This window comes from Molothrus ater, chromosome 2 (genome assembly GCF_012460135.2).
Source record: "Molothrus ater isolate BHLD 08-10-18 breed brown headed cowbird chromosome 2, BPBGC_Mater_1.1, whole genome shotgun sequence".
Lineage (NCBI taxonomy): Eukaryota > Metazoa > Chordata > Aves > Passeriformes > Icteridae > Molothrus > Molothrus ater.
In genome coordinates this window covers 88,796,343-88,811,940 of record NC_050479.2, presented here as the reverse complement: position 1 = coordinate 88,811,940, position 15,598 = coordinate 88,796,343, and the positions used below count along the sequence as shown (strand labels likewise).

At 44.7% G+C, this 15,598-nt stretch overlaps 1 protein-coding gene across 1 annotated transcript; it reads left to right on the top strand.

The window, feature by feature from the left end:
• Positions 1–5,069: 5,069 nt before the first annotated feature.
• On the top strand, positions 5,070–13,599 carry C1S (complement C1s). The gene is made up of 12 exons (XM_036404347.2): positions 5,070–5,188; positions 5,633–5,697; positions 6,110–6,314; positions 7,451–7,628; positions 7,864–7,989; positions 8,652–8,851; positions 9,077–9,230; positions 9,462–9,577; positions 9,809–9,887; positions 10,113–10,250; positions 10,725–10,799; positions 12,345–13,599. Exons 2-12 carry the CDS (start codon positions 5,693–5,695, stop codon positions 13,136–13,138), a joined length of 2,070 nt encoding a protein of 689 aa, XP_036260240.1. The 5' UTR covers positions 5,070–5,188; positions 5,633–5,692; the 3' UTR covers positions 13,139–13,599.
• Positions 13,600–15,598: the final 1,999 nt, after the last annotated feature.

Genomic DNA, 15,598 nt, shown 5'->3' with positions numbered 1-15,598 from the left:
CCTTTGGTTCATGCCTCTCTTGCACTGGGGCATGAGGAAGTGTGTGAAGAAGGGGAGAGCTTGGCCTTCTCCTCCAGAAGTCCCCTGAAGGCAGAGTAAGGTGCAGAGTGGCAGGCCAAGATGAATAGCAAGGGTTTAAAAACCCTCCTGGGTAGCTGACTCTGTCAGGTTAGACTCTACAAACAGGTTGCTCTATTTGTCCACCCTAAGTAGTGGACAAATTTGCCAAAATTTCTGCAAAGTCTGAGAACTGGCTTTTCAAGGCATGTCTGTCTCTCATTTCCACATTCAGTTGTGTGTTTATGGTGTTTAGGCCACTTTCCTAAGTAAATCAGTTCTATGTGAGCGTGACAGCTGTCTGACCCTGCTCAAGGCACGTTTGACAAGAAGTGATCTGCTTAGTCCTGTAATTTACTGTTGTCAGAGAAGAGTTTCAGAAGCAGCATCTGTTCCTGAGATTGCCCAACAATTTCCATTGCAAGATTGTTTCCAGTTGCTTGAAATGTTGCTATATTTGACCTGTTTAGATTAAATGCTTGATAGTCACTTGGAGGCAGAGCACAGTAGCTCTGAGTGTAGGTTTTAAGTGTCAGAACACGATGAGTGTGCCACTACTTTTCAGTAGCATTATTATTATTATTTTAATAATCAGGGCAGTGTTATTCTTGAGAGGAGGGGTTGCAGCCATAACTCTTGATTTACTGTCCTTTAGATATACCATAATTTCATAACATGGCACGGGTATTAATGTGAAGCTTGAGGTTCACATGAGCTCGATGTGGCACAGTGGGAATGCAGCTGCTGAAGCATCTGCAAATCCAGTTCCATTGACTGTGTTCCAGTGGCTCCATGCATCTTTCCCACACACCAGAGCCACAAGACCCCAGATGCTTCTTCAAGATTTTCCTTCCAGGACCATTTTTTGTGTGCTGAGGAGCTGGAACAGGAATGTTGTGCCCTGCCTTGACAGTGTCTCTTCTCCCAGGCAGGCACAGGAGCCTATCCTGATCGAAATGGCCATGGGAGAGGAGCTGGCTACTTGGGGCAAGGTGTCTGTCTGGGCAGTGGGATTAGGGTTGAACACTGATGGGGAGGAGGAAGATGCTGGAAAAGCCAGAGCCAGAATAAAATTAAATATGACAGAAGTCTGCTGTTGTCAACAACCATGTCAAGGGTAAAGCATAGAGAGATTGGGGAGGGACATAACCATTAGCAAGAGATGAAGTATAGAGGGAGAAGAGAGACTGCTTGAATAACAGGCAGGGAAGGACATGAAAATAAGTTTTTGTTAGAAGGATGAAATTTGAATTGGTGGCTGTGGAGCCAGTGGGGGAAAAAAGCCAGGAATGGGTGAATGACAAACCAGAGAGATGGAGAAACTGGAATTTGGTGGATGTTGGAGGCAGGAAAGGAATAGTATGCTTGAAATCATGTCACCTTTTCAGTGTGAAGATTACTGAACAAATAAATCATAGAATCATTAGGGCTGGAAATAAGAACATTGAGTCCAACCATTAACCCATCACTGCCAGGTGCACTGCTAATGCCCCATGTCCCTACGCACCACACCTACACGTTTTCTGTACACTTCCAGGGATGGTGATCCCACCATTTCCCTGGGCAGCCTGTTCCAATGCTCGATCACTCTTTCAGAGAAGAAATTCCTCCTAGTGTCCAACCTAAACCTTGGCGAGCTTGAGGCCGCCTTCTCTTGTCCTGTGTGACGCCAGACCCCGTTTCTCGGGCACCGCGGGCTCCGTTCCCCAGCCCCGCTCCGCGGAGCCGCAGTTCGTGGCCCCGGTCGCGGCGGGTGGGCTCGGACACTCCGTGCCGGGACCAAGATTTGTCACCCATGGCGGGTCGGGGAAGTCACCCCCCGCCACCCGTTCTGCGGCCGGGCGGGGCGCTCCCGGGGCCGGGACTCCGCGGGGCCCGCCGGTCTCTGCTGCCGCCTCTCGGTGCCGCCGGGACCGGCGAGGCGGGATTCAGTCCGGGAGAACCGACGGGTTCCCTGCCGCGGGAATGTCGCCACGGCAGTTTACAGACAAGCGGCTTCGAGGCTGAGAGAATTGAGGTTGCTCAGCCTGAAGAAGAGAAGGGTCCTTCCTCGCCATAGCACCTTCCAGCGCCTAAAGGGGCTACAGGGGAGCTGGAAAGGGACTTCTTACAAAGGGCAATAGTGATAGGACAAGGTGGAATGACCTTAACCTGAACAAAAATAGGTTTAGAATGGATATTAGAAGAAAATTCTTTACTATGACAATGGTGAGGCACTGGCACAGGTTGCACGGAGAAGCTGTGAATGCCCCATCCCTGGGAGTGTTCAAGGACAGGTTGGATGGAGCTCTGAGCCTCTCCATGGTCAGTGGAAGATGTCCCTGCCTATAGAAGGGGGGTTGGAACTAGATGACCTTTAAGGTCCCCTCCAACCCAAACCATTCCATAATTCAGGGAGAGAAAGCACAAGTATTTAGGAATATTTTACTGGAATGGATGAAACACCCAGGGGTGTAGGGGAAGGAAGTCAGAAGGCAGCAGGCATCTCAGTGCACTGAGCAGAGTGTTCCCAAGCCCCAGGTTTTACTGGGAGATGGTGGAAGCTTTGCAATGAGACTCGGTGATGGAGGGAATAAAAGAGGTGAACAGACTCTGGTGAAAATCCCCGGTACTGTTTGCAGAGGTGGAAATCAGAGAATTGTATTGAACAGTTCAGAACACACCTGCACTGCCACATTTTCCTGGGATTTATCAAAGGCTCCCATTTTAATGACTGGCAAAAATGCCGGCCTGGGTCACAAGAGGGTGGAGGGAAGTGCAACATGCCAAAACCCACAGAACCCTCTTATTGCCAGAATAGGAAACAGGCACATTACTGCCAAGGTTTTGGTAAATTGAGGATATTTTACCTCTTACTTCTATATCCTTGATTCCCTGCAACTTATATTCCCTCGGTTTACTTAGTTAGTGTTGTTTTCTCTTTTGATGTTTATGCCCTTTTTTTCAATGCTCTGACTCAGTGTTTCCAGATGGAGATGTGTGTGGCTTAAGAACTTGGGAAAAACTTTTTTTCCCCAACTTCCTGGGGGAAGACAAGCCAGTCAAGCCCGTTTTAAATGGTAATTTTATGAAACCTGGAACACTGCTGTGCTTCATAACATCTGGCAGAAAGGTTACAGCTACACAACTCTGAGTCATTTTAAGAAAAGGGTTGTCTTATGCAATTTGGGAAAAGTGGTATGTGGTCATGTAATTTAGGAATTTAAGAGAATGTGTGTGCCTCTGAGCAGAATTATATTGCATTGGTGAATTTAATGTTATCACTTCTTATTAACCTTAATGACATGATTTTGCCTCCTTTAAACTGTTACCTGACATAGCTGTAGCAAATTGTGAAATATATTACCTAACTGTTTCATCTTAAGAGTTGAAAAAACAATACAGATTTAAGAAAATGCAATCAAATGTTGTATATATATTCAGTGTAAATATATAGCAATATTACCAGTCTTCTGCATAAATAGTTAGCATTATGCAGATATGTGACCAGATAAAATGCAGCTACTTTATTTAACTATCTTCAGCAATCCTTTTCTTAATTCATAGAAATTAATTGATTAATAATACATGTTTCTTAATTAATTTCTAAAAAATTATGAATATTCATAGACATATTAATCAACCACTGCTACAGATGAGTTGAGTCAGATTTATGTGAAAATACAGAACTCCCTTGTGATAAAATGACATGCATAACATATCAGTTCACAGTCATTTTATTTCCACCATGCCCTTTTTCAAATGTGATTGTGGCTTGAAGAGTCACTGACAGGGTTTTTACATTGCACAGCTCAGAGGAGAAAACATCTCCCTGAGATTTATTGTGTATCTTTCATCACTGTTTTCCTGGTCTCAAAATTCCAGTTCAAAACATCGAGCTGTGCTCCCAAGAGACATCAGAAGGGAGATGGCACTCTGTTTTCTTTCTCTTTCCATTCTCATTTTGACAAAGAAAACAGACTAGGCATGTTCTTCCAGCAAAGCCTTTATCCTGACTACAATGAAGTCAGTTATGATTCATCTGGAGGTGTTTCTCTCCCTTGACATTAAAAATGACTCTTTCAGATAGGCTGTGCTAATGCACTTTGTCTATGGCCTGTTGAAACTTGAAGCACTTTTTTTTCCCTGTCTAAAACAAGCTCTGGAGTGTGCTGTGCTGGCTGTAAAGGGTAGAGGCTGTAATGGTATTTTAGATTTTCATTTATAGTCCAGTCCCTGTGCAGCTGGTTTGTGAGGAGGAGGGGGTTTCTAGAGTGTTAGTGACAGATATTTTAGCTTGTATTTTGGCCTTGGCTTGTGGGCACTGCCTGGGCTAAGGGTCCTACCTGGTGGAAGTCTTTGAACTCCTTTCTGCAAGGGTCTTAGATCTAACTTGCTGCAGGGCTAAGTCTGAGGAACATGAACACGATGAACATGCTTTTTCTTACACGAAGCTTACTTGGAAAATAAAAATGTGCTCCTAGAAAATAAAAGTGTGTCCCCATACTGTACCCAGAAAAACCATGTGTCCTTCTGCTGGTAGCCTCAGAGAGGCACAACATTGAATAGGCCACTATTTTTTCTTTATTTTTTTCCCTAAAAAGGGGTCTCTGAAGCATCTGATGAGGAGCAGTGGCAGCATCCCTGTGGCCATCAGGTTGCAATAAGACTGAGCTCCACCAAGGTGGCCTCTGGACATGATGATCAAATAGGGTTTTCTGTGCAGAAACATTGGACTCTCCCTTTTCTACACCCTTTGGATGTTGTTCCCAGCTTTAAAAAGGGAGGGGAACGAAGACGAGAGGGAAGGCAGTCGAAAACTCTATTCCCCTCCCTTTTCCCCAAAGTCATCTGATTTCCCGAAAATACAGCCAGACTGGTGCACCCCCTACGGCAACTTCAGCCAACAGGATTGTGCAAGTCTTTCTGGAATTCCCCTTCCGGCCGAGAGCTTTCAAAGCCAGCATCTCACGCTAGAGGGAAGTCTGGGAAGCCGCATCCCACAGATAGAGGGTGCTGCGATATTGAGAATTAGAGCTCCCTTCCCAAAACTCAGCTTTGGGTGCGTTTGGAGGAGGGTGTGCACAGGAAGAAAAAAAAGTGAAAGAAAAGAGAAGAGACAAGGAAACCAGACGTGAACTATGGAGAAAAGGTAAATTTTTCACTCACTATAAATGAGAGAGGAGGAAATTCCCCAGTGTCGTTGTCTGACATCTAGAAGAGTGAGGACAAGGTGCTTCCCAACCCCAGGGTCTTAGCATGATTTTTGAGGTGCTGGGAAGAATGGACTGGGTACTCCTGGGGGATGTGTTCTCTGTCTTAATTTGCTGTGCACCAGCGTGGTGTCTGGATTCACTGGTGGTCACAATGGGAGAGCACTGGTGAGTATCAAGACAGAGATTTTGTCCTTATGGATCTCAGCCTCCCTTCTTGATGCTTGGGTTTGCTCTGTGCAGGAAGGGCCAGAGATATAAACTTGCTTTTCAGGCAAAACCTTGACCTAGTCTCTCCAGGGTGGGGGTTTAGGGTTTTCAACCTGCTTAGCAGACACGCAGACATACAGGCAATATTAACCAATCACAGTTTTTTGTCCCAGAGCATAACTCCAAAGTCCAATTCCTGAAGGTTTTCAGAAAGGAAGAACTGCTTTTCCAAGATGTGGTGAGTTATTAAATCTCAAGGTTTATTAGTAATTGTATTCTATAAATCATCTATTTGCCCTGTAAGACTCTACTGATTTTCAGATTGGAATGTATCTATAGCCCAAATAGCCTCCAGAACAGGGCAATGAGTAAGGAAGAGCACTTATGATCCCTGTGTTCAGCTCCTGCAGCTTTACCAGCTCCTACAGAGGCTGAGACAAGCAGAGAGCACGACTGAGGTTGTACTCCTGTGTGAAAAGCTGCAGGACAAGGACAAGCCCCATACAGCCACAGCACTGACCTTTGAAACTCAGGAGCCAGGAGCTCTGCTGCATGCCATGTGCAGCCAAAGTCTGGCTGTTCACTGGGGCTGTGCACACATGAAAATGGAGAACACTGCTGTCATGTCACCTTCCCTTCTCTTTCCTCAGGTCCTTGATCTTCTTCTGTCTCCCTGTCTGGGCTGAGGCAGCCTCTATGTATGGAGAGATCTTGTCACCCAGTTATCCTCAGGCATATCCCAATTATGCCAACGAAACCTGGCACATCCGGGTCCCTTTGGGATATGGTATTCACCTCTATTTCACACATCTGGATCTTGAACCATCACAGGACTGTGAATATGACTTTGTGAAGGTACTGTCTGTGTCCTTGAGTGAGAAAAAGACAAGAAGGCAGCTAAGAGCACAGAACAGCAAAGCTGTGCACAAAGCTCAGAGCTGGGAGAGGAGTTATGCACAGCCTTCCTGTTCTGAGCTCCAAGAAGTCCAAATGACTGGTTATGTCTCCACTAGCAGTCATGAAATCAGTTCAAGTTTGCTTTATAACCATGTGAGTGTTGGCTGCCAACTGAGTGTCCCATTTATGCCTCCCATCCCATGTTTCTCCATATTCCTAGGAAAAGTGTTTTTAGCCATCACTGACACATCTCTGTGTGGCAGTGCATATTCCTTGACATTGAAGTGTAGGTGTAAAAAGACCATTTTCTTAGGGCAATGGTTGTCTGTGCCTGAAATTATTTGGAATTAATCAATGAGTGGATGCAGATGATTTATTGCAAACAGAAATCGATGAGTGGACAGAGATAATTTATTGCAAACAGAAATTGATTGGAAAAGAAGGAGGTTAAAAACAATCCATCTGTGTAGGCATATGGTCACTCAGATAAAGTGCTGTGGTCCCTTGCACCACAGTTTTTTTATGATCTATGCACCACAGATTTCTTAGAGCCAGCTCTGCTCTATGTTGTCCCACAAGGCACAAAAGATCAAGCACTTCCACACAAACAGACAGAAACACGACCATCCTGTCCTGCCATAGCTCTGTGTGAATAGGGGCAGTAAGGTCAAGTGCAGCACCAGGACACCTTTGAGGAGGACCAAGGTGGGACAGAAGGATGAGTGTGCTCTGTAGTAACCTGTGTCCTTTTGCAGCAAACCAATGAGCCTGTTAGGCTGCTCTGTGGACTGTCATGGTTGGTTTTACTGCTTTGAAATACTATTTTGGTGATTTTTTTTTTGGACAAGTGGGCCTGAAGAAGAGATGTCAACAGCAAACACTGTGGATTAATTTGTATCTGAGAAATTAGGGCAAGTATTTCACTGGGAAGACAGTAGGAGGAACACTCTGCAAGTGTCTTATGAACATCATGAAACTGGCTGTGCAGGGGCTCCACTTGGCTGCACCTGAGCACCCAAAAGCTGAAAGACTCAAGTGCTGGTAATTCCAGATGTTGCAGTAGTGAGGTGAGGTGTCTCTGAATTCTTCTGCAGATCCTGTCTGGTGGCTATGTCGAAGGCGTGCTTTGTGGGCAGAAGAAACCTCCTGCCCCTGGCTCCAGGATTGTGGAGGAATTTCGTGTCCCTTACAACAGCCTCACTATGAGATTCCAATCAGACTTTTCCAATGAGGAGCGTTTCACTGGTTTTGCTGCCTACTACGTGGCAGTGGGTAAGGTTAAAACAGCCTCCTCTGAATCTCTGCAGTGTCCAGGCTGGGAGGAAAGATGACAAGAAGGGTTTTTCTTACAGAAATGCCTTATTTAAAGAGATTCCAGCAGACAGAGCTGCATTCCAGTATGGCCAGTGTAAATACTTTTCCTTGTTGTCCACTAGTGTTTGCTTCAATTTCTCCTTCCCTAAGGGCCCTCTCCTAATTTGGCTGATTCATTTTTTCATACTTGCAGACTTGGATGAGTGCATGGATTTTGTGGATGAACCCTGCAGTCATTACTGTAATAATTATATTGGAGGTTACTTCTGCAGCTGTCCACCAGATTATTTCCTCTATGAAGATAACAAAACTTGTGGAGGTAAGAGATGTGCATGACCTGTGATCAACAGCAAGAATTCCTTTAAGCCAAGAGAGATATTGTACTCGGAAGACTTTTTCAACCTTCTTAGCCATTTGTGACAGGTATATTTTGGGAGAAAAAACCCATCCCAGTGCAAATCTGAACTGCAGTAGACAGTAGTTTGAAGAATTTCTATTAACATATTCTTAACAATTCTATTTCTATTTCTGTGTCAAGAGAATTAAGAAACTACTGAATGACCTTCTTTAAAGACTATGATGGAAAACCTTCTTAGCATACTGCTATCTGTGAATCTTTAAATCTCTGACAAAACAGGGAAGTTCCATAAGGACAAAAAAATCACCAAGGGCCTGCTTGGCTTGAACCAAAAAGTTGCAAGATCACAAACAGTGCATGTTGAAAGGAGTGTAATATGAGAACCTGAGAATGAGGAAAGGAAGCCTAAATCTCTGGTGGAGAGTAAAAAGGAATTAAAGTCCCTGGCTAACTGGATAGACAGTGGCCCTGGCTTCAGTTTCTGAGGAAGATGCAGTGTTGTGCCATGGTTATTGCAGGTAGCTGGGCAAACTGGGAATGTGGTAGAAGAGGGAGAGCTTGTCAGGTGCACGGACAGACCATTTCCTTTCTGAATCCTACTCATGTTCTTTCCTCAATCCTAGTGAACTGCAGTGGGAATGTCTTCACTGAGCCAACAGGGGAGATTTCCAGCCCCAACTATCCCAGCCAGTACCCGGAGAACTCTCGCTGTGACTACCGAGTGGCTCTGAGCCCAGGCTACTCCGTGGTGCTGACCATTCGCAGCGGTGACTTCGACGTGGAGCCCGCCGACTCCAACGGGATCTGCCACGACAGCCTAACTGTAGGTGTGCAGCTCAGGGAGCTTAGGGGTCAGGGTGCTCTGAGTCTCCCATCCATCTCCTCATGTTTAGAAAAGACTTTGGTACTGCTTAACTTTATTTTCAGTTGTGTTGTCTTTTGGAGTTTTTGGGAATACATTTGAATATGTATGCATTGAGTGTGTGTTTTAATTGCTCTCTCAATACATTTGGCATTTCTCATTTATTCTTGTTTGGTATTTTCCCAGATTGTCTCTGGAAAACAGCATTTCGGTCCCTATTGTGGCAACAAATTCCCAGGTCCTTCTGAAATCAAAACCAGGAACAACATTCTTGACATAATCTTCCAGACAGACCAGGGCATACAACACAGAGGCTGGAAAATACGCTACTATGGGGACCGTGAGTAAATGCTTGGGAATGTGTTCCCTCTGCTGATGAGTTAGGGACAGGGTTTGTCCCAGGTCACATTGGTACACAACAGCATGTTAGCATGTTCACAGCTGCTGGTACTGAGTAGGGGCATGCCTGCTTACTGGGGGAAAGACATCACTGGGGAGAAAGAGGTTGGGAGCTGGAAGGAGAGTGAATCTTGAACCAGTTCATCACTGATTTCCACCTATCTTTTCAAAGCTGTAACCTGTCCCATGAGTGTCATCTCCAACTCTGTTCTTGACCCAAAGAAGGACAGGTATATCTTAAAGGACATTGTGAAGGTGACCTGTGTGGAAGGCTACGAAATTGTGACAGTAAGTGAACTAAAGAAGCATATCTCCCCTCTGGCCTGCTCAGCAACATCTGGAGGCCATTCCCATCATGGGTCCTGAGTACTTTTGGGAACCCAAAGTTTTCAACACAGCAGTAGTAAGAGGAATCCTCTTCCAGCCACTGCAGCCTTTTGAGGCCCCTCCACTGGAGCACCTGTGTCAGATGTATTTCATGTCCAGAGACTTACATGGATCATATGTTTTATTTCCTAGCAACGAGATAGCATCACAAGTTTCCTCTCCAGCTGTGAGGAAAATGGTGAATGGAGCAACTCCCACCTGAGCTGTGTTCGTAAGTGACCCGAGTCTGTATTGTGGGAAGGGAATTGGAATGAGTGTTTAGGATCTAGATCCACTGTATCTCCAGATTAGGAGGATGCTAAATGGACAGAGGAAGTGAGCTCCCATGACTGTACAGGGACTAGAGAAGCTGAGTGGTTCCCTGTCATACAAAATAACCACACTGTTGAGTGAGGGTGCTCCTTTGACTGTATTTGATCCTTTTTGTTCTCTACAGCTGTAAACTGTGGTGATCCCCCTCATGTTGACAATGGCCAAGCCTCATACATCTCCGAACTCCAGGAGCCTCTGTACACAGCTGCTGTCCGCTATGAGTGTGAGGCACCCTACTACACCCTGGAAAACAAAGGGCATGGTGAGCATTGCCTCTGCTGCACAGTCATATTCCTTGGGTTAAAGGCCCAGGAAGTGCTTCTGGCACAGCCATGGGGCTGGGATTTTGTGCTATCAGGTCAAGACTGGTGTGGGGTTACAGGCAATAGTTTAGTGTTGCCTCTGTGTTTAATGAACTCTAACAATGCCTGGGCTGTTGACCTTAAATTCATTAGAAGTCTTCTCTCTGTTTGTCTTGTGAGTGAACCATGCAGGTTTTTGTCACATGTAACACAAAGTTCTGGTGGAAAAGTAAAGGACTCAAGAAATCTGTTAAATGAGTTTCTCCCAAAAAGGGATAGAAGCACCCTGGTAAGGGAGATAACAGCAATGTTTACCAAGCTGTGCTTGCTTTGGAAATAAGAAGGTTGATGTATCATATATAGTAGTGCTGTTTACCCTGTGTTTATCTTGATTGTGTCCTTATGGAATTCTTTTTCCTTTCGTGTTTTCCAAGCCATATATCGGTGCTCAGCCAGTGGAGAATGGGTCAATGAAGAGATGGGAACAAAGCTACCAAAATGTGTCCCAGGTACTACCAAATACTGTATGCGCATGCAGCATATGAAGAACACTGCTTCTTTCATCTCTGTATTTTCTTTTCTTAACTTTCCACTGATAGAGAGAATTTTAAACCCCATGTACTGCTCAGTTTACCCTCGTGGAGGAGGCAGCATGACTTGCCCTAGCTGTACATGATGCCTGTTCACTCCTTCAAAACCCCAGATCCTCACTGGCAAAGTAGAAGATCCAGGTGGAGGAGATTCAACTCTCTTAAAAGTCCAGTCACAGCTTAGACAGTGGTTTGGATTATACAAGTACACAGTAAGAAAGACAAACTGAAAGATAAAGCTCAGGGAATTTACTACCCAAGAGGAGGCTACAAAGAATATGAAGCCAAATTCTTCTCAGTGGGACACAGCAATAAAAGGCAACGACAAGTTCAGGTTGCAACAAAGGAAATTCTGATTGTATCTGAGGAAAAATGCTCCCCCAGAGCACTGGAACTGCTGTCCAGAGAGGCTGGCTAATCACTACCCTGGGAGATGAGCAGAAGTTCCCTGTCAAAGCCCCTGGGTAACCTGGCTTTGGAGTTAGGAGGCAGGGGGGAGGGCAGTTAGGGAAGACTAGGTTGAGCTAAAGGCACTGAGAAGTACCTTCCAGCATAAACCTTCCCATGATTATGTGAAATTCTTTAACAAATTCTGCTTCATGCAAATTAGAAGCTATCTGCTGGCTATAGTCCCTTAATCTCTGATTTTCTAACTAAGGATTCAATGCAAGCAACACAGTGTGATAAGAAATCAGTTTCCTAGCAATGTCAGAATGACCAGTCTTATTTATGTCCTTATTATTAACATTCTGCAAAATGTTACTAAGCATTTTGCTCAAAAAAGCATGGAGCATCTTTTCACTCAGAAGACCCACAGATAAGATCCCCTACTGCTTAAGATTTTACATACTTATAGAATGGAGAGGCAAAATGGTAAAATATCAGTGACAAACCTGAACTCTTAACCTGAGACTATCTGGAGTCCACAAAAAACAAAAACAAAGCAAACAAAAAAAGGCAACAGAAAACCAACACCACCACCAACAAGAAAAAAACAAAAACAAAAAACCCCAACCAAACCAAACCAAAAAGATATATATTTAAAGAGCAGTGTCATATTTATAAGAAATCTAGCAAGTATTTTTTCAAAGACTTCATCTGAAGAGCATAATTCAGCAAAGGAAAAATGCCAGCTAGAAGGTGAATAAATTGTGAGCTTTGACATACCTAACACTGTCATGGTGACAGCTGCTTTCCAGAAAACTGAATTTGAGAATGAGCATTTTAAATCTAAATTGAGTGTTGATGGTATTTTTTCTAGAATTTTCTTCGATTTCTCTGTAAATACTAATTGCAAGCTCTGTGGCAAAAAATATTAACATGGTTACTCACATTCAAAAGTTATTTAGAGGACACAGGAAGGAGGGGACTGTGGGCTTTTCAGCAGTACTAAAGAACCCCCAGTTTGTAACTGCTAATTCTCCCATCTTGTCTTTCTCCCATCTTTCTTTCTTTTCTTTCCAGTCTGTGGGGTGCCTAGCAATCCCATCCAAGACACAGGGAGGATTTTCGGAGGCACCCGTGCAGAAAAGGGGAACTTTCCGTGGCAGGTGTATTTCAATAACCCCAGAGCAAGTGGAGTGCTCATCTCTGACAGATGGGTGATGACTGCAGCTCATGTGCTGGAGGGGTATGACAAGCCCACCATGTATGCTGGGGTAATCAATGTTCGTAGAGATTTTCTGACACAGGAAGCTGAAAAGCTTATCCCAGAAGCTTCATTCATCCATCCTGGTTGGAAGGAGGAGCCTGCAGAAAGCAGGGTCGATTTTGATAATGATATTGCGCTGCTGAAGCTCAGGGCTCCTGTGAAGATGGGTCCAGACATCTCACCCATCTGCCTTCCTGGTAAATCACCTGAATATGAGCTGGAAGAAGGGACTCTGGGCTACATTGCTGGATGGGGCCGGAGAGAGAAAGGAAAGCTCCCTGCTGATCTTTTCAAGGCCCAGATTCCCGTGGTGAACATGGACAAGTGCCGGTCTGTGAAACCAGACGGCTTCGATGACTCCGTCGTTTACGTATTCACGGACAATATGATCTGTGCTGGCGGTGGCAAGGACAGCTGCCAGGGGGACAGTGGCGGAGCCTATGCCATCCAGGACCCTCTGAATGCCACCCGGTACTATGTGGCGGGGCTCATCTCCTGGGGGCCAAAGTGTGGCACCTTTGGCCTTTACACCAAGGTGGTGCGGTACCTGGACTGGATCACAGAGACCATGCACCAGCACGAGGGCGAGGAAGCCTGGCAGAAATAGCTGCTGGTCCTCTCAGCACCGCCACCCTTTCCAAATGTGAGGGCTGCGTGTCTGGGCTGGCTGTGACACTGTGCACTCTGTGTATCCTGTGGGCAATATGTAACACATTGTAACTCGTCCTGTCTAGGCTGAGCGGAGAGCCAGGGGTATGGACCTTGTTTCTCCCACTGTCATCATGTCTGGGAAGGGAAATTCTCCTTCTTCCACTCATAGTAGCATAAAAGGAAGACATTATTCTGAATAAAAGAGACTTCTTCTGCTTCCTTTCATTTTTTTCTATCCTATTTTTTCCCACTTGGAAAAGACCTAGCTGTGCCCATTGAAACCTGACAGGGAGGTTTCAATGAAGACGAGAGAGAATAATGGTTGGTTCCCACGGAAGGTTCAGAGCCTGGTTTCTGATTTATGTATTTCCTGACTTGTTCAGAATATCTAACAGCATTAAAGAATGTCCAAACTGCCTTTTGTGCAATGTGCTATTGTGTCTGTAATGCCTTTCTTCTTCTCAATCTAGACCCGGTTCTCCTTGAAACTCCCTAAATCAAATGTCTAATCATATTCTGACACTGCTAGCTTTCATCAAGCTGGAACTTGTAGTACCTCACTCTCTACCAGTCTTTATAAAATTCTTCTGAGATGGTTTCATCTCACTCATCAACCATTACCAGCAATGAGGACATCAGACTTCTGAATTAAGCTGCAGAGAACAGACATTCAAAAGAATTTCATTCACCTGTCCTCAGGCATTTTTTTTTTGTTATTATTTTGAGTTAGAAAATAAATAAAGCTTGATTTTTCTCCCAGAATACTACCTTCTCTTGATTTAGTGAAGGAATATTATCTGACATGTGTTAGAGGTATTTTCTGCTCTGAAAAGTCCTATATCATTCACAGACTCTTTCTGCTGAGATGATCAGGGAACTGGTACAGATGGCATATACTGAAAGACCGGGTTTGTTCAGCTTGAAGAGGAGTAAGCTAAGAGGGGGTATCTAACTGCTGTATTCAGATACTTTAATTTCCAGCTGGGCTTTTTCCTAGAATGTGGGTCAGCACTGGAAAGGTGCCACAACAGACTGTCCCCAGATCTCAAAAATTTTTCCCTGAAGCTCTGACGTGAGCCTCACTGTCAGCAGTGGATTGGACAGAGACATCTTCTTCCCACCTAAGTTTTTATAGGAGTTTAAGAAATGGTGAGGAGGATATGTACAGCTCTTGGGAGATTTCACATGGAATCCTGCACTCAGCTGAAGTGTCCTGGACTGCCAAGCAAATTGTATTCTATTTGCCATCTGTTTGGCAGTTGCCTTCTCTTAAGTGGGCAGTTTTCCTCATCTCTTCCACACCCAATCCTCTCTCAGGGGAGACATCTGCTGATAACAGGCTACTGAATGTCACTGCATGACTGATAAGAACTATAGCATCCCACTGTGAGATGCTCTGCACGGAGGGAGGAGCCCAGCATTCCTACCCAGATATAATCTTGAGATTCTGGAACACCTGCATGGCTTCTCCACTGGATTTCTGAGAAGAACAGCTGCCTCTTCCACTGGATCTTCAGAGGAAGACTACACTCTTTCTACAGGATCCCTGCTCCAACAGAACCACACCTGGCACTGCAGGAGGACTGCAGCCACAATTCCAATTGGACTGCTACCAGCACCCTGACCCACAGGGTGTCAGGTTGTGCTCTGACTCCGTCAGTGTTGTTTTAGTTTACTGCATTGTTTATCTTTTTATTTTCTTCCCTAGTAAAGAACTGTTATTCTGCTCCTATATTTTTTGCCTGAGAGCTCCTAAATTTAAAATTTTATAGCAACTCGGAGGGATGGGGTTTACATTTTCCATTTTAGGGGAGGCTCCTGCCTTCCTTAGCAGACACCTGTCTTTTGAAACCAAGACATGAAGCACCTTCAGTTTTGTGTAACAAGCAAAACATTATTGGATTGTTGGACTAGTAACCAAGTATCTTATATCTTGTTTCTCTCAGTGACTCATAAGAACACAGTAGGGCATTTTGCAGTAGAAAAAGTAGTTAAGAAGACAACTTCAGAGAATACCCACAACACAAGAGAGGTTGGCTTTTCTCTGAGTGAGCATCATTTTAGAGCTGCTGTCCTGAAGCTAAAGCTTTATTTCATATAGTATAAAAAAAATCCATCCTCAACTTCTGATCAGTAAAGTTTCCTGAGCTCCCTTCTCCATGAGATTGGTTGTTGCCTTCCCTGTTTTTGGAATGTGGCATCACACAGGCAAGTTATTTTTGCCTCCCTTGAAGCCACCTGGGATTTCAGGCCATGTAATCTAGTGATAGTTTTGGGACAGATAAGCAGCTGCCAAATGCCATTGCAGAACTGGAAACACTTTAGTGGTAGGTAAGGCAATCCTTATACAAAGTCCAAAAGTCCAGGTCAATCTTACACAAAAGTTGCTTTCAGTGCTGAAAAGTATTCAGTTGTT

Bases quoted from the DNA above. Each gene is read 5' to 3' on its own strand.
- C1S (XM_036404347.2), top strand. The intron at 7,629-7,863 runs GTAAGGTTAAAA...TCATACTTGCAG, and splicing joins TGCCTACTACGTGGCAGTGG to ACTTGGATGAGTGCATGGAT. The intron at 10,800-12,344 runs GTACTACCAAAT...TTTTCTTTCCAG, and splicing joins GCTACCAAAATGTGTCCCAG to TCTGTGGGGTGCCTAGCAAT.